At 34.8% G+C, this 23,165-nt stretch overlaps 4 protein-coding genes across 5 annotated transcripts; 1 reads left to right on the top strand and 3 right to left on the bottom strand.

The window, feature by feature from the left end:
• Positions 1 to 97: 97 nt before the first annotated feature.
• LOC125185628 (glucose-1-phosphate adenylyltransferase large subunit 2, chloroplastic/amyloplastic-like) lies at positions 98 to 4,057 on the bottom strand. 2 transcript variants are annotated; one of them, XM_048082186.1, is made up of 15 exons: positions 3,730 to 4,053; positions 3,355 to 3,574; positions 3,142 to 3,270; positions 2,644 to 2,817; positions 2,421 to 2,513; positions 2,249 to 2,332; positions 2,113 to 2,168; positions 1,835 to 1,928; positions 1,471 to 1,656; positions 1,313 to 1,393; positions 981 to 1,067; positions 812 to 916; positions 622 to 728; positions 435 to 495; positions 98 to 360 (listed from the first exon to the last, which is right to left on the bottom strand). In XM_048082186.1, exons 2-15 carry the CDS (start codon positions 3,532 to 3,534, stop codon positions 259 to 261), a joined length of 1,539 nt encoding a protein of 512 aa, XP_047938143.1. In that variant the 5' UTR covers positions 3,535 to 3,574; positions 3,730 to 4,053; the 3' UTR covers positions 98 to 258. The 2 variants fall into 2 exon arrangements, with proteins under 2 accessions (XP_047938143.1, XP_047938144.1); XM_048082187.1 differs by lacking the exon at positions 981 to 1,067 and having other exon boundaries at positions 3,730 to 4,057.
• Positions 4,058 to 5,209: 1,152 nt separating this feature from the next.
• Positions 5,210 to 5,824, top strand: LOC125220031 (50S ribosomal protein L31, chloroplastic). Its single transcript, XM_048122142.1, has 2 exons — positions 5,210 to 5,328; positions 5,401 to 5,824. Exons 1-2 carry the CDS (start codon positions 5,233 to 5,235, stop codon positions 5,725 to 5,727), a joined length of 423 nt encoding a protein of 140 aa, XP_047978099.1. The 5' UTR covers positions 5,210 to 5,232; the 3' UTR covers positions 5,728 to 5,824.
• Positions 5,825 to 6,591: 767 nt separating this feature from the next.
• Positions 6,592 to 12,954, bottom strand: LOC125220029 (long chain base biosynthesis protein 1). The gene is made up of 13 exons (XM_048122141.1): positions 12,707 to 12,954; positions 11,246 to 11,495; positions 10,826 to 10,920; positions 10,278 to 10,369; positions 9,946 to 10,039; positions 9,793 to 9,865; positions 9,570 to 9,702; positions 8,206 to 8,380; positions 7,917 to 8,057; positions 7,749 to 7,844; positions 7,339 to 7,480; positions 7,114 to 7,241; positions 6,592 to 7,034 (listed from the first exon to the last, which is right to left on the bottom strand). Exons 2-13 carry the CDS (start codon positions 11,358 to 11,360, stop codon positions 6,861 to 6,863), a joined length of 1,458 nt encoding a protein of 485 aa, XP_047978098.1. The 5' UTR covers positions 11,361 to 11,495; positions 12,707 to 12,954; the 3' UTR covers positions 6,592 to 6,860.
• Positions 12,955 to 14,352: 1,398 nt separating this feature from the next.
• Positions 14,353 to 17,095, bottom strand: LOC125220162 (probable jasmonic acid carboxyl methyltransferase 2). Its single transcript, XM_048122310.1, has 4 exons — positions 16,945 to 17,095; positions 16,422 to 16,826; positions 15,724 to 15,993; positions 14,353 to 14,976 (listed from the first exon to the last, which is right to left on the bottom strand). Exons 1-4 carry the CDS (start codon positions 17,017 to 17,019, stop codon positions 14,596 to 14,598), a joined length of 1,131 nt encoding a protein of 376 aa, XP_047978267.1. The 5' UTR covers positions 17,020 to 17,095; the 3' UTR covers positions 14,353 to 14,595.
• Positions 17,096 to 23,165: the final 6,070 nt, after the last annotated feature.

The following is a 23,165-nucleotide window of genomic DNA, read 5'->3' as shown; positions in this document are numbered from 1 at the left end:
CATTCTGCCGTACCAAACATGTCCCAAGATATCAAAATTACTACAAGAAGCATAACAAGCAACCTCTTTTGTCCAAATAGCATAATTTATAACCTAGTTAAGCCGAAGTATGATGTTTTCTGTTATTATTCCTAGTGGTTCTTTACATACAAACAAAGCTTCGAATTTTAATTTACATCACCTAAAATCATTGTCACCCAAAACACAGAATTGGGAAAGACAGCAACATTATTAGATTCCTATAAAACATGTTCAGTTTCATATGAGTGTTCCATCTTTTATGGTGGCATTCTTCAACACTACTGTGATTCCAGATCTTATGTAAAATCCATCGTCTGCTCGGTCCGCTTCTTCGACACCCTAACATATCAATGCAGACTAAATCACTCACTCACGCTACGAGTTAAAGAGGCAAGGACAACGAGGATTCTTACATCTTTGTTTGCGATTATCACATCCCTCCCGATCTTGGCATTCTTGTCGATTATGCAGTTACTTCAAAAAGGCACAAAACAATAATCAATATCATTCCCAATGTAAGAAAAAAACAGATTTGCACAAGCTTCTAAGAACTATGTTTCCTATTTCAAGAGGGTGAACAACTCTCCAATTCAATCCTACCAGATTTTGGTGTTCTGTCCAACGCCTATTGGAACCTTCCCTTGCGCGATAGCAGACGCGATTTCCGATTCAGTTTGGTAATAGTCTGCTCCCATCATCATAGTATCCTGAAACACAGATTGCATTCTTTTAAATTGTATATAAGGCTTCATTAGGAACATTGAATCGAATATGTATGTGTAGCCTTCACCTTAAGTTCAACACCGTTGTCTAGGCGTGATCTGACACCAACAATCGAGTGCTGAATGCTACATTCTCCCAGAAAGCAACCATGGGAGATTATTGCATCCACTATCTGAAACAACCATATTCATGAGATATGGGAACGGCAAGATTTAAGCACTTTGATAGAAGCACACCTTGCATTTTTCGACTTTCGAAGGAGGCAAGAATCTTGGAGATGTGTAGAAAGGGGTCTTTGGATCATTAAAATCAAACTTTGGAGGCTGTTAAAAGAGAACATTAGCCACATTCAGCTTCCAAATCTAAATAGATCATGATGTCAAAATTACATCTTGAAAAGTTAAAAAGTAGTATCATTCAAAATTCAAGATACACTTTTTACATAATAGTATTCCTTTGAGCATCTTCAAAAGATAGCCATGATTATTTCTTTATTGTCTAGTGAATCAAATATAAATTATATTGAAAATGAGAGTTTATGTAAATGGTTACGAAGAGAATGATTGACCTGCTCCGTGAGGGCCAAATTGGCGTCAAATAATGACTTGATGGTTCCAATGTCCTCCCAGTAGTCATTGAACAAATATGCCTGTAACAAGGCGAGATACTCAGAATAGAGGACAAATAATGAAATCTAACGACAGAAGTTTAGAATCCGAATCTCGCCTGCACTTTGTGGTTGTTCACGGCTCCAGGGATGATCTCGGAGCCAAAATCATTGCACGAAGGGTACGTGTATTTCAGAAGCTGCAGTAGGACGTCAGTCTTGAACACGTACACGCCCATTGATGCAATGTAGGGAAATTTTGCTGCCTCTTGTCGAGAAAGTCCGAGAATAGAGGTGTCAACTTGCTGCAGGACATCACCAGATGAAAGCAAAAGATCAAAGGGAAGAAAGCATCAATTTATAAGATGTGAAATCAGCATAAAGTAAGGTGAACATGAACACTGAATTTTCTGAATCCATGTCACAATTGTCATTTTGTACACGAAACAAAGAACATTGTCCTAGCTAGACAAGACTACATACCATTGCTTTTAGATCCGAGCCCTTTGGTTTCTCGGCAAACTGAATGATCCGCCCCGTTTGATCAATTTTCATCAATCCAAAATCTGAGGCTCGGCTGAGTCACATGAAAAGAACAGAACAAGCTTATTGGTCTAACATGATTCATGAACATTAAACAAAACTTTATGCTGCAAAAGCTCTATATGCATGAACTCAGTACTTGAACCAACAACAGTTTTCGCCCGAGCATAAAAGCTATGAGTTTAATATTGAGTATAGGAAATAAATTGAATACATACCCATCATCCATAGGTACACACGAAACTGTAATGTCTGCACCTGTATCTATATGTTTCTGCAAGCATGTTGTTCATCAATAGACAAGTATTAAGATCGATAAGAAAACGATTCAACATAAATAAGCATACAGATCACCTGAACAAACTCCATATAGTCCATTCTGTAAAGATGGTCGCCGGACAAGATTACTATGTGATCGATATTTTTATTTTTGGCAGCCTATAAACACAGGGAGAAGAATCCACCAAATTAGTCCTTCTACAAAAATAATCTCAAAATGAAATGTCGAAATGCATCAACCACTCACATCGAAAACCCAAATGAATTGTCGAACTGCATCAGCAGTTCCTTGGAACCATTTCTTTCCTGTTTCTCCCGGTGTTTGAGTGGCAGCAAGAACCTATATCAGTTATGCATTGACAATTATTTACACAATCACAGTGATTCACTGATGGTAACTAAAAACATGTATGAAACACAAACCATCGTATAAAATCAAGCACTTTAGATTACAGCCAGTATAACCTCACCTCCACGAAACCATCTCCGAAACCCACACCATTTCCAAAGTTGTAGGTCCGAGCAAGGTGTCTATTGAGGGAGAAAGAATTGAACTGCGTCATGATGAATATCTTTCTTATCCCGCTATTGATGCAGTTACTCATCGGGATATCAATTAGCCTATAACAACCACCAATAGGAACCTGCAAACACATATAAACATCAACCTCCACACATTCATAGCAGCCTATATCTCCTACACCGATTAAAATCTCATTCTACTCCCTCGCAAAAGTATAACATTTGATAATATCAAGAACACACATGTGGTATACATCCACTGACAACATTGGAATATGAAACAGAACACATTTGCAACATACAGATATGACTTTATGCATCTTCTACATTCTTGAATCTAAACAGAAACAGCATAAACAAAACCATTTCCTCTTATCATACATCAACACTAGTAAAAAGAATTATTAAAAGTTAAATAAATGTAACAACAAATATTTTTTCCTTACAGCCGGTTTAGATCTTCTGCTAGTGAGAGGGAAGAGGCGAGTCCCCGCACCTCCCCCCAAGATTATCGAAGCAACGCTTGCTGGATTTGCATTTGGAGTCCCCTCAGGAAGTGGTGTGGACTGAAGTGCCTGAAATTCATCACTCATTTTCAATTAAGGGCCAAAACAAATCACTCCAAATATCTAAAAAGATCAAAACTTTAACAAACTCACAGCCATTTCTTTGTTGATATCACGTGTTAGAACAGAGTAAGCAACTCCAGGCTTCAAATGCAATTTTTTCTTCCCATTTTCACCCAAATTCTTTGATCCAAAAACATTTCCTTTCTTACTCCCAATTCTCTCTCCAAAAAACCCATTACCTCTAACGGCGGCCACACAGCAAGAATCCATTTTTTTGCGGTAATGAGGTAAAAATGATTCACCAAATGATCTACCAAAAAAAAGAATTGGAGAAACTCAATGATTAGAAATTTAGAACAAGACAAATACTAAAAATTCAAAAGCAATGCTACTTTTTGCTAAACTAAAAGATCCCATGCTCCAAAAATCTTGAAGAAAGAGAGAGAAGAAAAAAGGTTATTTTACCTTTCGCCACCTCCAAAAAAATCACTCTGGAAACTTAACTACAGCAAAAACCCAAATGGGACAACAAGAATTAACAGCAAATGGAAAACAAACACTAAGATCACAATCAACAAAACCTAGGAAAGCCTAAAAAAGGAAAATATGAGAAAAAGTTTTGAAGAATCAAGGCTTGTATGAACTAGGGAAGCTTAGTAGGGTAGTTTACACACGTGAACTAGTAGAAAGTAGTCTCGCACTTCTCAATGATGAATTTTGGTGGTGAGTTTTTCTCAAAAAATTAAAAAAAAATCAATGTGATCGAAGTGGCATTAGTTTTGTCTAATTTCAGCAGAAATTAGTGATAACTACGACACCTCAAATATAGAACAAATGTAGATTTAATTAGTACTTGTATTATTTTCTTAAAGAATATAATTAATCCAGAAATCACAAATATCTTCATATTTTAATCATGTAGCCTCAGATTTCGTAGTTCCCAAATCTGCTTGGGAATTTAAGGATCTGGAGATCCACGCTCTCTCTCTCTCTTAGTAGTTTAGTAGTCACAAGATATTTGCATAGTTAGATTTATTGGATAAGATAATTATGTTATAGTAATATGAATGAAGTCAACATCGAATTTTGACCAAAGAAAAGTCATTTAACTGAATTGTTGATTTTTATATATAACTGAAATCATAATACTCAATGTAGTCACAAATTAATGCATGTTTATCTATACACTCCCAAAAATAACTCTTAACAAAAAATGTGCCTAATATATGTTACTTCAGAATTTTACTCAAAGATGTAATTAAGCATATTATAATTTTTGACCAATATGATCCCCTAACTTTGAGGTCACACAATTTGCAAATGTATATTACACGACATCTTCACTGTAGTAATTAATAGGAGTAATTAGTTGGATAAAAAAAATCAAAATAGAAGCCTTAAATCCTTAACCATTTGATTGGTGGTAATGTGTTTGCTATGGAAAAGGAAATAAAAACTAGGCCCAAATATGGGAATAATACTTTTTATGCCTATTATGGGCCTTTGGCTTAGAAATTTCCAAATCAAATGAGTTTTGGCCCAACTATGTTTTATATTTTGTCAATAGATTATAAACAATTGAACATCCTCTAATTTGAAAAAATTAAACTAATTTTATACCACACAAACACACACTCTAGTATGTCCCTCAATTTAAGAATCAGTTGTGAAAATTATGAAGTTTGAGTTTGTTAGTAATCATCTCATGATAAATTTTTGTGGGACACTTATACTCCTATGACATGACAATCGAAAAATGAATAATATTGTAGTATTACCATTTTTTTGCGAATGAAATAATTGCAAAAAATTCGAACTAGCAAATTTTCATACTGATTTAAAAAATTGGTGGTGACAATTTAGTCCAGTTAATTATGAATAGTAAGAAGGGTGATTTGGTAATTTTGGAAATGGGTATCCATCTCCATCCATCCACAAAATATACCCCCAGGCCCCAATCCTTGTCTAATGTCTATCTTCAAACCAACAGCAATGGCGCTCTCCCTCTCCAACCCCTTCCTCCACAAAAACCTCTCCCCTCCTCCACTCTCCCTCAACGCCAAGGTAACAAACAGCACACCAATCTCTTACAACCATTTTCACACCAATTAGGTTTTCTTCTTCTTCAATTGACAGGTTAAGGCAGCGGTGGGCAGCAATCAGATGCGATTGAGCTGCAGGAAGGGCGACATACACCCCGAATTCCACGAAGACGCCAAGGTTTACTGCAACGGCGAGCTGGTGATGACCACCGGCGGCACCAAGAAGGAGTACGTGGTGGATGTGTGGTCGGGCAACCACCCCTTCTACCTCGGCAGCCGCTCGCAGCTTCTCGTCGACGCCGATCAGGTTGAGAAATTCCGTAAGAAATACAGTGGTCTCGATTCGATTATGGAGATTCCTGTACTCAAAGGAGAGATTGTGCTTCCTCCTAAGAGGAAGAGTAAGCCCAAAAAGAAGTAGTTTTGCTAAAGATTCTGTTTTTTATGTTTTCGTGTATTGGGATGGAAAATCATGATATTGATGTTTTTATTGTAATCACAAGTCATTAATTAGTTCTTGATTTTGTGTTTTTGGTTTTGGAGAATGTGTTTATGTTATTTGATGTTATGGAGAGTTTGCTTCTATTGGTTCTTGATTTTGTGGAATATGCTTTGGTGGGGTCTGTTTTTGTTATTGATGTTATTCCGACGTTGGTGATGATCTTCTTCCCCATGACTGATCGTACAAGACTGTTTTCTAGATCCGTCATTGAACATTTATGACTTCGATTAGTTCCTTTCTTTGAGCGTTGGCAGTAATATTATGAGTTTCTCTATGTTGTGATTTGTATTTTGTTAGGGGTTTTGGTTTTGGAGATTTTGCTTTGGTGTGATGTTATTTCCAAGTAGCAACGACCTTATTTCTTGGATTCGATCTCATGAGTTCTGTTATTTAGATCTACCATTGAGTTTGCATCAATTCATTTAGTTTCTTTGAGCATTAGTAGTAATCTTTTGAGGAAGCCCATGGGTCTCTTGGATGTCACGAATCGTAGAAAGTCATCAAATACACATTGGCAGATTCAGGGGGAGTCGAGGTCAACTGACCTCGACCTAGCTCATAAAAGCTAGTAGTAAAGTTGATTAAGTTGGAACCTTTGGAGTTGCTGCTAATCTCACGGTCGAACACTCTCAACACCAGATATTTGATGTTCTTTTACGTCTATTTTCTTGTTTTTGTAGTAATTTTAATAAACATTTGCTGCGATTGATGTGCTGATAGTTTGTAATTTAAACGGCTCCTATAATGCTAGTATTTCATCATCTTTTTAACATGAGCGTTCTGTAACACATCAAAAAAGTCAGCATCTCTTTCCCCATATGAAACAATCCCAATAATTATGTTAAGAACATTACAACACCATAATTTGACCAAAAAGCTATCTAGAGATCCCAGCAGACTTATGTTTTTTCAACACATGAGCAAGCCAAGAAGAAGCAATCTAACGACGATATACCAAAGTTAGTTTGTCACTAATGATCCCGGTGGGCGCGTTTAAGCGACTTCATCATTGTCTCGAGGCTCCAACAACTGAAGCATTCAGGAAAATGGAGTCATTGGCCTGCCAATACAAGGGCTGCAGCTTGCTTGAATGCTTCACATGCTTTATCCAGATCCGTTTTTGTATGACCAGCCGACACATATAACCTAATTCCAGCAGGCAGCTTGCATTTGTCCAGTATCGATCTTTTCGAAGGTGCAACGAAAACGCCATGTTCCTTCAATAGCTGCAAATGCAATGGCTCACCCTTATATTATCACAAACAGGGGAGAACAAACGGGTTCGAGAGAGTTTAGACCACTTACATGATTGGCAAGATCTTCAAGCACTTGAAGATCACCCCTGGCGAATCCTGTGGAGTTCTTCAGTTTCAGAAAAACGATGGGCGATTTTGGATCACTGACTATCTCAAGGCCTTGTACACCAGATAAACCTATAATCTTACATGAAGTTAGACATGTGAAATGAGTTCAATATGATTTGATGATGAAACCATGTTTTTGAGTTGTTCACAATTGAAAAAGAACCACCTTTATGGAGAGATGCTATGTTCTCTCTCAACTTGGTGATAAGATTAGGATTTTCTTCAAGAACATCAATGGCGGTGATTGCAGCACTCGCCAGATAAGGAGGCAAAGAAGCAGAGAACACGTAACCGGAGCTACTGAGACGCTGCCAGTGAAGAATTATAAAGCTATCAGAGAGAAGCCAGAGATTTTGTTGTGTTCCAACCTATTCTAGTTATTATTGCATTTCTTGGTAGAAGAATTCTATAGATATTTCCAAAGTGAGGTCAGAGAAGGCTATCTTTGAATATTGTAATTGACGGCTTAGCCAAGGCTTTCTATTAAGGAATTCAATCGTATTTTCCATTTCATTTCCTAAGTGTTCAGTAAGTTTCCATTCGCTTCTTTTCTCTTAACACTAATAGAACACATACCTGGTGATCAATCACTCTGGCACTTCCAGTGCAAAACCCTCCTTCAGTGGCCAACGCATGTCCCATCGCAGCAGAGACGATATCTATCTTCTCAACCTGCCAAAAATTGCATATAAAGAAGAGCACGCAGATAAACAACCAATAAACATCAAGGTGGTGGAAACTTACTGGAATTTTGCAATGTTCAGTGAGACCTCTACCGGAACTTCCAAGAACTCCTATAGAATTGCTTTCATCTAGTATAACACGGAATCGATATTGCTCCTTCAGTTTGATTATTTCGTCCAATGGAGCAATTTGACCAGAATTCTGGAATTGCGCAAGATTAGTTGGGAGGAGAAGTTAAAGATCTATACAAGCAATGTAATGAGGGAACTATAGAAAGTAGAAAAGATGACACTAAAACATTATGACTGCTACAGCCCCCATTCCCATATAAGTGCTTCTGAAGAAATACCTGATAGACAGCTTCTACAACGATATACCGTCTGACCTTCTTAGCTCTTTTGTTCTCATGGGTAACACTTTCCAGAATACTCTGTAAGGACTTCATATCATTGTGTTTGAAATATATAATCGTACTTCTAGAGAGGTGAAGGCCATTCTGAATTCCCCAGTGGACACCCTCATCTCTTCAAAAAGCACAATAACCCACAAATAAGTGAAAATAAAAGAATAGAAAAAGACTTTAATTAGTGTTCGTCCCATAGAAATCAATGCATCATATATAATCTAACATGTCACTGGACCAATGTGGGCATGTGCAAAAGCAATTTTAAAATTTAAACAGAGGCCACTTGCATCGCATGAGAAATAGCAGTAATCCATCTCTCAGCACTATCACCACCATACCATATAGATTGCCCATATAACAAAATGAAGCAACTTATGTTAATGTTGCAAATAACAGAACAATAGAACCTATAGATCAAGAAAAAAGGGCCTTTGGTACACTGAAAAGTCTTACATAGTACTCCCTCCGTTCCTTCATAGTTGAGTCATTTTTCCATTTCAGGAAGTTCCTTCATAGTTGAGTCATTTTCATATATGGTAACTTTTTTCTCTTTCTTACTTTCCTCTCTCTTACTTAATTCTCTCTACTTTATTCACTTTATACTTTATCCTCTCTACCTTTTCCTCTCTCTTACTTTTTTATCTATTTATTTAACACATATTCATTTCTAAAACTCCGTGCCAAAAAGTTTTGCCCTCAACTATGAAGAAACGGAGGGAGTACTTCACAACAAAGCTACACCATAAATTAAAAACACAGAAAGAGGAGGAGAAGCTTGAGGGCATGATTCGTGAAAGGACAAAAGAGACCATTGACAATAATAGGACATAATATCTTCAAATAAGGGTTAATTTACAGGAAAAAATCGCCATATTTGGGCCTAGTTGCAATTCAACACACCCTCCAAATGTAGGTACTTGAGACCTAAAGTCAAATTAAGTTTTCTAAAGTTAGGATTGACTAGTCAGAAATTAGGGATGTTGAGTAACATCGAAACTAAAATTTGGTGTCTAAACTAACTTATGTTTACAGGTTGCGGTGAACATGCAACTAGGCAGAAAGTTGATGATTTCTTGAAAATTCTTCCTAAAATGATACTCCAAGGTAGCAAACATCTAATACTGGAAATTGTAGCATAGGTAAAATATAAGCCCAATAACATCCAAAAATACTACCATCTGACCTAATTAATCTAAATCATAAAAGTCCGCTCAAAAACTCAAAAGAACTTGCAGCCAGATGTTATGTTGCATTGACCAAAAAATGGGGGAAAAGGAGAAAATAAATAAAAGCCAAAGAAGACTCACACAACAACGACGTCACCCTTCTTACAAAATGCTGGAATGATGCTAAACATCGTGGAAAGTCCATATGAATAAAGTATCGAATCAGAAGTTCCAAGAAACTTTGCTATTCTGGCCTCGCAATCAAGGTGCACATCTGCATTGTTACAAAATTCATCCACATGGTCTCAGCAATGGCCAAGATTAACTGGAAATGCACACCGTACATGTTAATGTTAGATCATACCAATTGTCCCATAAAATCCACGAGGACCACAAGAACCAACACCATACTTTTCCAGTGCCTTGGTACATGACTCCTGTTTTTCATCAATGCTATCAGTGGAATGGAAGCACAATATCAGACACAAAAACTAGGAGTTAGAGAAGTTGTTGTTACTTGCAGTTTATCGTGCCCTAGAAGACCAAGGTAATTTGCTGATGTGAAGTTCACGACTTCAACACCATTAACTACAGCATGTGGTCCAGCAGCACTGCATAAATCAACTAATCATCCATCTGGAAATCTTAAGGAACAGTACAGGATCTTGCTAATTAAATTATTAAAGCATAAAATAAAATTTGGGCTAAGAATGTGACAAACTGACGATAAGCTCTATAAATTTAAATCAAATACTAGACATGCATATAAAAGCAATAAGTATACCTATGAAGCAATTGCTATACTCATACAGTCATACTTATCTTAGATTTATTAAAAAAACATATCACCTTTCTAATACTGGAGGTTCATACTTCATCTCTTCAGAAATAGAGGGAATTAAGGGTTCTGGGACCCATTCATCACATAATTCATCTACTTCCTGAAAGACATTACGCCGCCATGTATATCAGCTTGTGACACATAAGCCCACTTAAATAATGAGGGATACAAAACCTTTAAGATTACAACAGATGAGCTGATACAATGCTACATGCATGTTATAGTTTGAAGCTTGAGGCGAGGTAGTTTTAAAAGATGGAAGTGATGTTAATCTAATGTTTAGACTAAGATCTTGATCATTTGTCTGCAGGAAAAATTCATGTAAGTGCCTTTAATGCTTGGCATTCGTTCTTTTTTTAACACTAGGCTTTCACTGCGTCCAATCAATTTGCAAGAAATTAATAATAAGAAAAGCAGCCCCGAAAGAAACATGAAATGCAGAAGAATACATTCCATCTAAAAATAGCTAAATAGTGAAGCTCTCATGGGAAAATGGAAATGGAACAAGCAAAGTAGAAAGTATATAACAATAAAACTCAAGAGGCACGCCAGCTACCTTCTTTGTCAATGGTCTTTTTGGAGGCTTGTAACTTTTTTGGGTCATAAGAAAAAGAATTACAACTAAGAGAAGACCTTCCACAAGAAGATGGCCTACATCAAGTTAAAATGATTGCTAAGTTCCTACTCCCTCCGTCCGCCATTAGGAGTCCTGTTGACTTTTTTGCACTCGTTTTGTAAAAATAATAATAAATAGTTAAAGTAGAGAAATGATAAAGTAAGAAAGAGAATAATGTAGAGAAGAATTATCTACACTATTCTCTCTCTTACTTTACTATTACTCCACTTTAACTATTTATTATTATTTTTACAAAACGAGTGCAGAAAAGACAACAGGACTCCCAATGGTGGACGGAGGGAGTATATCAAAGAAATATAACTGACCAAAAATCAATGCCTCAATGAGAAGGTATCTCACCTTTGATTGGCACTCCAAAGACAACCGATCGAGCATATGGGGTATCAAAAGCCAAAGCAACCCAATCCGTGACGGACTTAACAACAGTTTCGAAAGAGGACAATACTGTATCCATCGAGTCAACTTGGAAAGACACAAACACGCACTAAATGACTAAGAATCCAGAAGGTGTCCCGAGTCCTCGCGGTAACGTATTATACAAAATCTCATTAATGCATCTTACTGAAACACCTTCACTTCAGCTCATGAGCTGAAAACAGCATCAAATATTCACTTAGTCACAAATCCAGAACTAATGATTAGAGCATCATAAAGTAGTCTACAAATGTGTATATGATGCTAGCTAAGAGAGTGAGCCCCGTCAACAACAATAACAGTGATATTTAACACATGTCAAAAGTTTCTGTCAAATTATATCTACAAGAACTTCGCTACTAAAATGAACAAAATCTTCAGTTGAATAACATGAGACTGCCTTCCCCAACCAGCTATGAAGCTGCAAATCCTATTGTAACAAATCAGGTATCTGTTATACTACCTTAAAAAAGAGCATTTGAAGCAGTTATATTTGGATAAGGTTTTGAAATCTGTATAGTACTACTAATTAAATTTATTTTCAATATCAATATCAATATTGGAATAAAAAACGACTCCAGGAAATATAAAGTCAGCCTTCGTGATATTGAACTGTGTGTTTCACTCTTCAATTCCCACAAATATAGCGTCACAATTTACTATTGTGAAATCTGCAAAATGAAGCCAAAACCTTCTATATAAACTCTAAAGTCCAGACATGTCAATGTTTGGTGCCTAAACTCATCCACCATCCACCGAACACTTACTCAGTGAGTAATAATAATAAAAATTACTCCCTCCGTCCCCGATTAAGAGTCACACTTTTCCATCGCTCCGTCCCCGATTAAGAGTCACACTTCATTTTTACCATAAATGGTAAGTAGGTCCCACATTCCACTAACTCAATTCATTCACATTTTATTATAAAACCAATATAAAAAAATGGATCCAACATTCCACTAACTTTTTCAACCAACTTTTCTTTACATTTCTTAAAACCCGTGCCCGGTCAAAATGTGACTCCTAATCCGGGACGGAGGGAGTACATAAAAGCCATGACTTTTGTTGTGGAAATCTTTGTATATTAGTAGCAGTTAATACACATGAATTCCAAACCTAATGTTAATCACCAAATGAAATCAAACAAAATTACATATATATGTCAGTCAAAATCAAATGATTTGACACCAATCAATATCTCAGAGCTCTTATTTTCCAATTTTTAGATCCATAAATTCCAATTCACGAAAAAAATGAGCAAACTTGCAGATCTCATTACAAAAACCCAACAACGAGTGGACTAAGATGGGAATAAGTATAATAAGAAGAAGTAGTAGAAGTAGAAGAAGAAGAAGGAGATTCAGCATCGGTGAAGAAGAAGTTGACCTGATGAACAGATAGGATTTACAGCTTCTTGGTGTTGTTGAGTTGGGGCTGAAAAGAGGGCGGCGAGCAAATTTCCACGGCGGCGGCAGCAGCGGGGATGTGATGTGCTGATCAGTCGGCCGAGAACAAGGAAGAAACGGGGGCTGTGGCGGCGGTTGTGGTGGTGAATTTGGTGATTTTCGCCGGAAATTTTGAGATGGAATCAGCTGGAGAGAGTATTAAGAGACGAGAGATATGGCCAATGAGGAAATTATTTATTTATTTCCTTTTAGATCTTGTTTTTCTTTGTTTATTTTATCTTTTTTGAGGGATTGTAGTATTTTTTTTATGTTTGGTATCTTAAGATCAAATCATTTAATTTTAAAGAGATCTTGTTATTTGAAAGAAATTAAGTAAGTAACGAATTAAATAGTCTTTACAATATTGTGCATTTTAAATGTTATATTTTGTGTATATTATAGTTCAACCGATCACTTTTTTATATATTTAATTAATTTTTCTATACTCCTATGATCAAAACATACGTTTATTATAATTTATCAACGACCACCAACAACATTATTATGTATACATTTTAATAATAATATAACTATTAAATATCGTATTAAAACAAAAATGACAAAATTCAAAATATAAAATAAATAATATAACTCATAATAATTGAAATACAGAATTAAAAATACATAATTGATGCTAAAAACATGGATGAAAGAAGAACAACGAAGAAAAATTATGTGGAGTAAAGAAGATATTTTATTTATGTAAAAACTATAGTAAATTTGATTTATAGAGATCAAATTTGGTATAATTTGATCTATTTATAAACAAAATATGAATTTTGATATAATTTTTAAAATTCAATATATGAATGATGAGGAATGATATACTATTAATTTTATTTTAACACTAAAAAGGAATGTTTATGAACCAATGAAATTATAATGATTAATGAGTGATATAATATCAATAGAAAATAAATAAAGGAAAGAGACCATAGACCATCAAATTTGAAGATATATGAGATCATGTAAGATTTTTTAATTTATTTTTCATTATTAAAAACATGGAGAAAGAATATTCTTGGTCATAGCATTTGTACTTTTCTTTATGGATATTTATTTTGATGACAATAAATTTCATAGCATTTGTACTTTTCTTTATGGATATTTCTTTTGTTGACGATAAATTTTAGACATATTAATCATATTGAATTGACTAAATCATTGTTGATTAGTCAACTTAGATATTCATATTGAATTGACTAAATTTTGTTGATTAGTCAATTTATAATGTACTATATATTCCATAATTCATAATTCAATAATCGAGAAATGTTAAACTAGAATTTCAGCTCACTATTTTTGTGTTTATAACGAGGGTATCCACCGATGATCATCACTCTATTAATATGTATACAAGTTTCCTTTCATTAGGATAACTATTTTCCCTAAAGAATAAATGCTCTAACCAACAAATAACAAATCTGCTAAGAAAAATAACACAAAAGATCTTAGTAACCATCTAAAAAAACAACATCAAACAAAACTCATAGATGGACAAAAAACATTAGCACATGATCAAATCACCACACATCATGTAAGCACGAAGCAACAATACGAACAAAAGAGGAGAATCAACAAAGAATCTGATCGAATCACCCAATTCATCCCTTGATATTTCTCCGTCGATCACACTATTCAACATCATTAAGTCATTATTCAGTGTCTTTTTTTGGCTGAATTATGACATGGAAAATACAATATCTCTAAGTGATACCACAACTATTTTCTAAAAAAACTCCTTCTAATAGGGTCGGTGAGGATTGAGATCCGTAACCTCCTCACTAATACCATTGAGATAAAATACTCGGGTATTGTTTTCTTATTCGTCTAAAACTTTCTTGTGAGAGAAACCACAAGATTAATGTGTTTAGCTATGGTTTTGGAGAAATAATCTCGGAGAAGACCATGATATCTAGTAAACAAATCATCCATAACTTGTGCCCCAAAATGGGACTCCATCATTGGCTCCACCGCTGCCCTAATAATCTTGGTAACTTTTAGGGCCTTTGAGGATTCATCAATTTCATCCAAATCAATATTGTTGTTAATATTGTCCAACACCAAACCTCCATCCCAACCAATCTCCAAAGTTGTGATCTGATTCACCACAAACGAACCTTCTTCTTCTATCACATTTCTCATTTCCTCAGCCGATGGTGCATAATATGGAGCATCCAACGAGTCGATTTTCTCTTCTTCCACAACACCCTACGTACACATGGAATTTCAAGTTGAGTTTGTTTTCACTTTTAACGAACGAGCCAAAAATTGGCAAGCAAAGTATGTCAAAAAAATGTTACTATACTAGTAGCAAAATCAATTCAACAAGTCAACAACAAAAAGTACATTAAAATGACAGATGTTCAATCTTGCAGCACACAACATATTCAAGCGACACCTACATGATAAACGATCGATGCAAACTCCTTGTACTGATATCTTGAGTTAGGCTATTTTCTCTTGGGTAGCAAATGTACTATATGATCTTTTCTGACGCATTAATGGTTGTAAGTAGTGTGCGCAGAAGAAAAAAAGAATATTTTTTGTTAAAACTTTAATTTAGTAGTATATTATAAAATGAAAAGCTCAACTTGAAAAAACGGCGAACAAGAGTTCATGATGTATAGTAAAACAAGATTATAAAAATCCAATAATAAAGAACCTAAAATAAGAGAACACCCATAACACCCACTACTCAATGCAACAAAAAATTGTGGCCGCTAAGAAACAACAAAAAGCTAACTCCAAAATCTGAAAATCACCAAAATTATGACTTGAAAAGATAAATGCCTGTATACGAATTTATGTTAGTACATTTTATTTTTTAAGAGTGAATTTGTTATAAAATTAATTGGTTGCATTTAATTAAATTCATATACTGGCCCATCTCATAAATTTTGTGTGACTAGTAACGTCTTGCAGCACTAGTTTCCAAAAAAAATCATAGTACTATACCTCTTGGGCCATGGCCATTAATGCATGGGCCAGAAGCTCCCACTGATGGCTGCCCACTTCTGCCGAGGCATCCGGCGATGTGCGGCCCATAAATGACAGCACCATCGTCCCTCCGGCCACCACCTCCACCGCCCGCGACCTCAAAAATGCTAACATGTCTCTCTTAAACTGCCGTAGGTATGCTTTCACCACAAATTCCGGGCTCGTTTTGGATATGTAAATCTTTCCTTTGTTGAGATGCTTTCCCGACCTTTCCAGACCCGATGGTACCTTCATTCGTTAAAAAAATACGTTAATAATGTTCAATTTTGTGAGGCGTGAGGTATGGTCTCATTCAATGAAACGTACATGTAATACTTTCATTCATAAACAAATACTAGTACATTAATAATGTTCGATTTTACCAGACTGTTCTAGTGGTCCGGACATTTGACACATACATGGCAATCTAGAGAGAGATTTTGCATGCGATTGCCATTGACTAAACACACAAAATGACAATATCTACGAATATTTTTGTTGCGTACCAAGCCTATTTTTTAAAATTATGTAAATTATGTCATGCTAAAATTTCTATCAATTATTTGAATCACCTAAAAAATCTTAAATAAATTTTAAAAAACATAGACTTTATTAAAAAAAAAAAATCTGCGTTCGCCCTTGATCACGAACTTAAATAAACGTCGAGTAATTTGTACCTGAGAGAGCCAATGAAGGCTGGATGAGGAGTGAACAAAATGCAAAGAATTTTTGGGAAAAAGTCTGCCGTAGAAGGAGCCGGCCATGGCGGATATGAAGCAGCGGTCGGAACCGACGCCCTTGTTCTTGCTGAGGCTGGCGCAGAACTCGGGCAACGACATGAACACGCAGTTGAAGTCGTTGCCTGGGAGATCGTTCAGCACCACCCTCAGCTCTGGCATCGGGAGTCCGATCTCGCGACAAGTTTTGCGGACATTGTCGATTATCTCGGAAACCGCCATCAAAGTGTTGGGCCCCGAGGAGCAGCCGAGATCGGCTATCCCCATGCTCTTCGGGAGACTGTTTTCGATCGCTCTGAACACTGCCTTCTCCATCTCTGTCTTGCCGTGTGATATTATTTGCATCTGCATGAGAGAAAAGATATATATATTGTGAGTGTTGGGATCGTCGACTGCACATATGCGGGATGAGTTTGTAACCCAAACAGCAAGGGGAGAGAGAGAGATAAATAAGAGTTCTTACTTGGCAGGTGCTGTTTTTGGCGTAGCTAGCTTCTCCTTCTCCTTTGTTCATGTGAAGAATTGACACTTCTCCCATTTTTGAATGTTTTTGGTGTGTGATTTTCGAAATTACAAAGTTTGTGATGAGGAGTAAGGGATGGGAATGTATATTTATAGAAGAAGCTGGGGGACCTTTTTTGATGGTGAGAAGTACTATGATGTTTTCTGTTTCACGAACCGAAATTCGCGGTTTTAGTTTTGAACTTGTGATCGACGGTTCTAGTTTTGGTTCAAAAATTTGATGATTTTTTCCGATTCCACGGTTTTTTTTTTTCGGTTTTCGCAGTTTTAGTTAACCATCGACCACGGTTCCAGAAGTATGTCGGTTTTATTCTAGCACGTGATGAGATGCTACTATTTAATCATGCATCTCTTCATTATCAAACCAACATTATAGTTTACTAAATAATATAACACTCACAAATTTTCTATATTTATTTTTTATTGCTAATTATTGTAAATATTTATTTATTCACGATAACATAATAACAATATAACAAGTGAAATTTGCCATAGGTGTAATGCAATTATTACCAAGTATAGGAGTATATATAACAAGTATAAGCATAGTAGGTACTGTTTTCTACTGCTTCTCCTTCTTCATTGTTAATTGAAGAACTGGCATTTCTCCTATTTTTGCATGTTTTTGTGTATGAATCATTGGAATTATATTGGTGAAAACTATGAGAACTAATTAAACTGCCTTATCTGCAATTAGAGCAATTGTTTTAATAATGTTTTTAGACTTTCACTAGTAGTAGTACACATCCAAAGGCATTATGATGGCATTGATCGATAATATGCTAAGTGAAAGTCATACCAAATATTCGAGGCAATTTTCATAATTAGGAAATTGTTGCAAATTCAAGAAATATATTACCAAAGGTATAGATATTTGAAGGCGACATTTGTACGATAAATACTTTCAATAGTATGTTCTTTCACCATTATAATATGTAAAACATTTATTATGTAAGAAGAATCAACAACAAATGAATGGACCCCTAATCAACAACAAATGAATGGACCCCTATGCATTCGAGACCACACAAGTCAACTCATTAAATGACGAATATTTACATTTCTTATTTCTTAACTTAATATTTCGCCTAACGCTTAATTGTTGGATATTTTGATTAGAAGATCAATGGTCAAGCCTATACCACTTGGGTGAGCCGAATATGGTCCATGGAAATAGACGATTGACGAGCCGATCAAGTATTTAGCGTAAATACAACAATAAACATATCCAAAGAATAGATATACATGAAAAGAAAATCAAAGGACATTCATGAGATGAGAAAGCAAAAGAAGAAGGTTACTAGCATACGAAATAACTGCCAAACCAATCCAAAGGGTTGGTGGAGTTGAGCTTCATTTTAATTCTTCCGTTTACTTATGTTCTTGTATACAACCCTACAAGTTTGGTTTCTAGATTTGCCAATTTTTCGCTGACTTGAACCTTCCCATGCAATTGAGAAAAAGAATAGCGGGACAACTAAAATACATAACTCATAGTTTGATTTATTGGATTATACTAATAATCAAATTAAAACCAATAATAGAAAAAATTATTTTTCCTTCTACTCCCTCCGTCTCCCAATAATTTACGTTATGTTAGTTCATATTTAAATTTTATTTTTTGTTAGTTTTGTTTTAATATCTTATGTCTTAGCTATAACAATTCTTTTTTTACCTATTATTATTATCAATCGATTTTGTTGCCAAAAAATTATGTGGAGAAATGGTTCTCCTATAAATTACTATAATTTTTTTATGTAAAGAAATTATTAAATCATCTTAATTTTGCATCTAATTCTTTTATTGTATGAATAGATTTCATGGCCACAAAATATAGTAACCGCATATTAGTGTAGCAAAATAATTAGATAATCTTCCATTTTGGACCAATCAAATTACCACTGTTAATAAACACGTAGTAATAAATTTCGATATAGATCATCGTTCATGCTTAAATCGTGAATCATGAATCAATGTTATAAAACTTTTAATATTTAATGATATTAATTTTTATTTGATTACTAATTATTTTTATTTTCCTTAACAATTATTATTCGTTGCACTATTTAACATTAAAGCCGTTACAAATAAATAATATATGGATACAATTTAAATCCATGGCTATAAATATACTCCTATCTTTGTTTGCTTGTACGTCACTTACTACCTTCTATTGCTTCACTGAATTTTAAGGAAAAAACAATTTGTTTACTTTGCACACTCTTTTTATGTGACTATATTTTGTTACTAATATTTGTTGTTTGTGTTTTTATTATTTGAAAAGATGGGGTCGACGCATGACAATGAAAGTGTTGGAGATGATGAACGGAGAAAAGCGGGTGGGTAGAGCTGCATGAGCATAGGCGATTTTGGGAATTCATATTTTTTATTGAAAATTTCATTTGTTGGTTGCATCATAATCCATTATATTTTAGTAATAGATGATTAACGATCTATTGTTAATCGATTCTCAATTAATAGAATTATTGAATGTTTATTGATCAGTAATTAATGAGATTGATGACCAATTCAAATATAAAATTATAAATATAATATTTTATTTTTAACATTATTTAAAATAACCAACAAGACAATATGGGAAGCTCTTTTGTTTTTTTTGTTTTTAATTAATGTGATCTATAAACTCTATAAAATTTTAGATGTGATTTATAAATTCTCTATACTTTTATCTTTTATCATTTCATTTGTTTAAAGTAAATTGGCATTTCCAATTTTGTGTGAAGAAATTTCAATGAGTCGTGCAACGCACGGGGGTGATACTAGTTTATTTTAACTTGCAATATATCTTCCAAACTCAACTAAAAGCAAGAAAATGACATTAGTATTTGTATACGTACGTTGTTGAATTTGTATACGTGAATGATAATTTTTAACTGAAGTATAAAACAATAAATTGAAAATTAAGAAATAGTAATAATATAAATCACACATTTTCCCCACATATGCTCCATCCGCCAGAACATCCAAGCAAACAAAAATAGTGACACTTTTGGAATAATCCTTGAAAATTATAGTGACAGTTTCGGATTATCCTTGAAAATATTGTATTACACGCATCAAAAGTGTCGACTTTTTTGCAGTAGGAGCCATTATATAATAATGATCCTTATGTGTAACTGACTAATTAATAATTGTAGGACATAACTACTATATTAGGCACCACACGTTTACAGTTGTGCTATAAGTGGCTTGTATAATAATTAATGGTGGAACATATAATACATGTCTCAAAAAGTATTCATGTTTAACGTGAAACTACACTCATCAACTTTTGTCAATGCGTTTCCATTTCCCTAACAATTGGGACGTGTAGGATTCTCAGCCACACCACGAATGTGTGGTCAATAATGACGGATCCAAGACCGATTTCATCACCGATTCATGAAAGCGGGAAAACTCAATTGAAGCTGTTGATGGCTTCACGGTGTGACAACTCTACTCGATGGGAAGATTCCATTCTTTTGTTTACTTGTATTGTTCTGGTATCAGTAGTACTATACAAGTTCAATTTTCTCGATTTGCTATCGCACATGGTTTAAATGATTATTGATTGGCTTGGATATTTTAAAATAAGTGAGTATTTTAAAGCTAATAATAATAATAATAAAATTTTCGTCCATTATTAGTATCAGTAGTAGACGTCACAAGTTTTATTGTAAAATTTAAAAATACAACATAATAAACTATAGAGTATTAATGTATTATTAGTTGGAAGTTAATAAATATGATGAAAAAGAGAAAAATTAGAACACAAAAAGAAAAAAATTGATGAACTATATTACTAGAGTTGTAATGCTTGAGGGCAAATATCTTAATTTGATTCCACTTTTGTGCGATCTTTAAATTTATATATATTTATCCGTAAAAAATCAATTGACATATGAAAATCAATTCTTTAATCCCGTTATTCTAAAATAAGGGTTCGTGAATTTGACAAGCTTTATTATGAGCTAGAAATATTAATTAGCCAGATTAAATTAAATTTTCAAAAAAAAACCTATTTATTTGGCCGACTACATGATAGCTAATAAATCATGTTAAATTAATGATACAAACTATGAGTACGTTGACTATTTATATAGTAGGTTTACTCGATCTAAAGTGTAGTTAGAAATCAATACGTAAGAAATGTGATATATGAGGGAAAATAGCTCTAGAAAAGCTAAAATAAAATAACCTAATTCTATTATACTACTGTATAAGTTATAACCTATGAGAAAAAACTACTTCCCGGCCGTCCACCATTAAACTTTTTAGAATGCTCATTATTAAATGAATAATATCTTACTAAATATCAATTTTATTAATTTATTTTAATAAATAAATTTCATATTTCATTAATTAATTTTATTTATATTTTATTATAAAATTAATAAATACTATAAATAGAACACACTATATTCCACTAAATTTTTTATCCATTTCTCATTACATTTATATAAACAGGGCGTGTTAAAGTGATACTTTTATCTTTGTTGATAGAGTGAAGTACTAGTAGGAGTAGTATTTATTTTGAGCACATAACATGAATACCACGTGCCATTTGCCACAATTTTCGTATGAAACTTGCTTATAATTTTAATAGAAAAATATGTGGTTTTTTCTCTATGGGTTTGACACAACCACTCGCGTAGTCATACTTATCAGGCTTCGAGTAAATTTGAAGGAATGATTTTAGGACACATAAAATTTCAAACCTTACCTCAGTTTTCAAGATTACTTAATTGGGCAAAGAGTAAAGGTCCTTTTTGGTCCTTATCATATAACGATTTTTTGATTTTGGTTCATAACATTATCTTTTGAATTATTTGGTACTTAACAAATAAAAATCGATTACATTTGGTCCGAAATGGACGGAAATGGTTAAATCTAACGGTCCTTAACAGAATCACACTGCTGTGTGAGACCATAGCGAAAAAAGGTGTTTCCGGTGGCGGAGTTTCCAGTGTATGAAAGCGTGGAGGAGGCGTATTATGCGTATAGAGTGAGGGATCGGCTGATGAAGGAGGTGCTTGTGCCGCTGCGGAAGGCGTTGCAGCTGCCGGAGGATGAACACGGCGGCGAAGTGGCGGAGCTGCAGTGGAGGAGAATGTTGGATGACATGGCGAAGATTGGGAAATTGAGGAATTGCCTTGAGTATGTATGGGACTCCGATGACAATGTTTGATGACAATGTTTCAGGGAGTATGTATGGGACTCCGATGAAGGTATCGGTGGCGCTAGGGATTTTGGTGTCGGAATTGAGCGAGGAGCCATGGAAGGGGAAGCTCATCAATTTCAGCGAAAATCCACAGCTTCAAAAATTGGAAGGGAAGAGTTTGAAATCGAAGATGAAGGCGGAGGAGATGATAAAGAGGTTGTTTGTGTTCAGTAATATGGAAGTCGATGAGGCGTCGGCGAATCCATGGTAGACGGATTATGAGGCGATAGTGAGGAAGTATAAAGAGAAGGGATATGGAGAATGTGTGCCGGAGATTGTGTTTTGGAATCTCAGGGATTCGAGGGCGCGGTGCCGGCGAACCAGAAAGGGGTGGCGTACTGCCGTAGTTGATTGAATATTAATAAAAAACAGTTAATTGAATATTAATCCGGTCAAAATTCAATTAATATTAGTTGACCGTTAGATTTAACCATTTCCATCCAATTCGGACCAAATGTGACCGGTTTTTATTTGTTAAGGACCAAATAATTCAAAAGATAATGTTATGCACCAAAATCAAAAAATCGACATATGTTAAGGACCAAAAAGGACCTTTACTCTTGGGCAAAATATAAATATGTTGGTCATTGCAGATCTCAATTGAGTAGTGGAATCAATCTTGTTCATCAAACAGTAGTTCGTTGTCCCTTCCCACTTGGCAGATGGAGTTCTCATTATTCCTTACTTTGCTCCGATTATTTTGTTCAATCTAATCCGGTTAATAATTTCATGTGAAATGCTCGTTATCGTTACTTACCTCTGACAATTTAGTTCGGGCCAATCTGTGAACTTTGGGTTCGGCACGGGTTTTAACGTAAAATTTGTAAAGTAAGAGAGATGTAGAGAGAAAAAATAATTAAAATATTGTTAGTGGAGAATGAGTTCTACTCATTAAAGAGAAAAAACTTTCCAAAACTCGAAAGTGCATATTTTTGTGGGAC

Source organism: Salvia hispanica, chromosome 4 (assembly GCF_023119035.1).
Source record: "Salvia hispanica cultivar TCC Black 2014 chromosome 4, UniMelb_Shisp_WGS_1.0, whole genome shotgun sequence".
NCBI classification, from domain to species: Eukaryota; Viridiplantae; Streptophyta; class Magnoliopsida; order Lamiales; family Lamiaceae; genus Salvia; species Salvia hispanica.
Note: the sequence above shows the minus strand (reverse complement) of the source record. Positions and strands in the feature narration are given on the sequence as shown.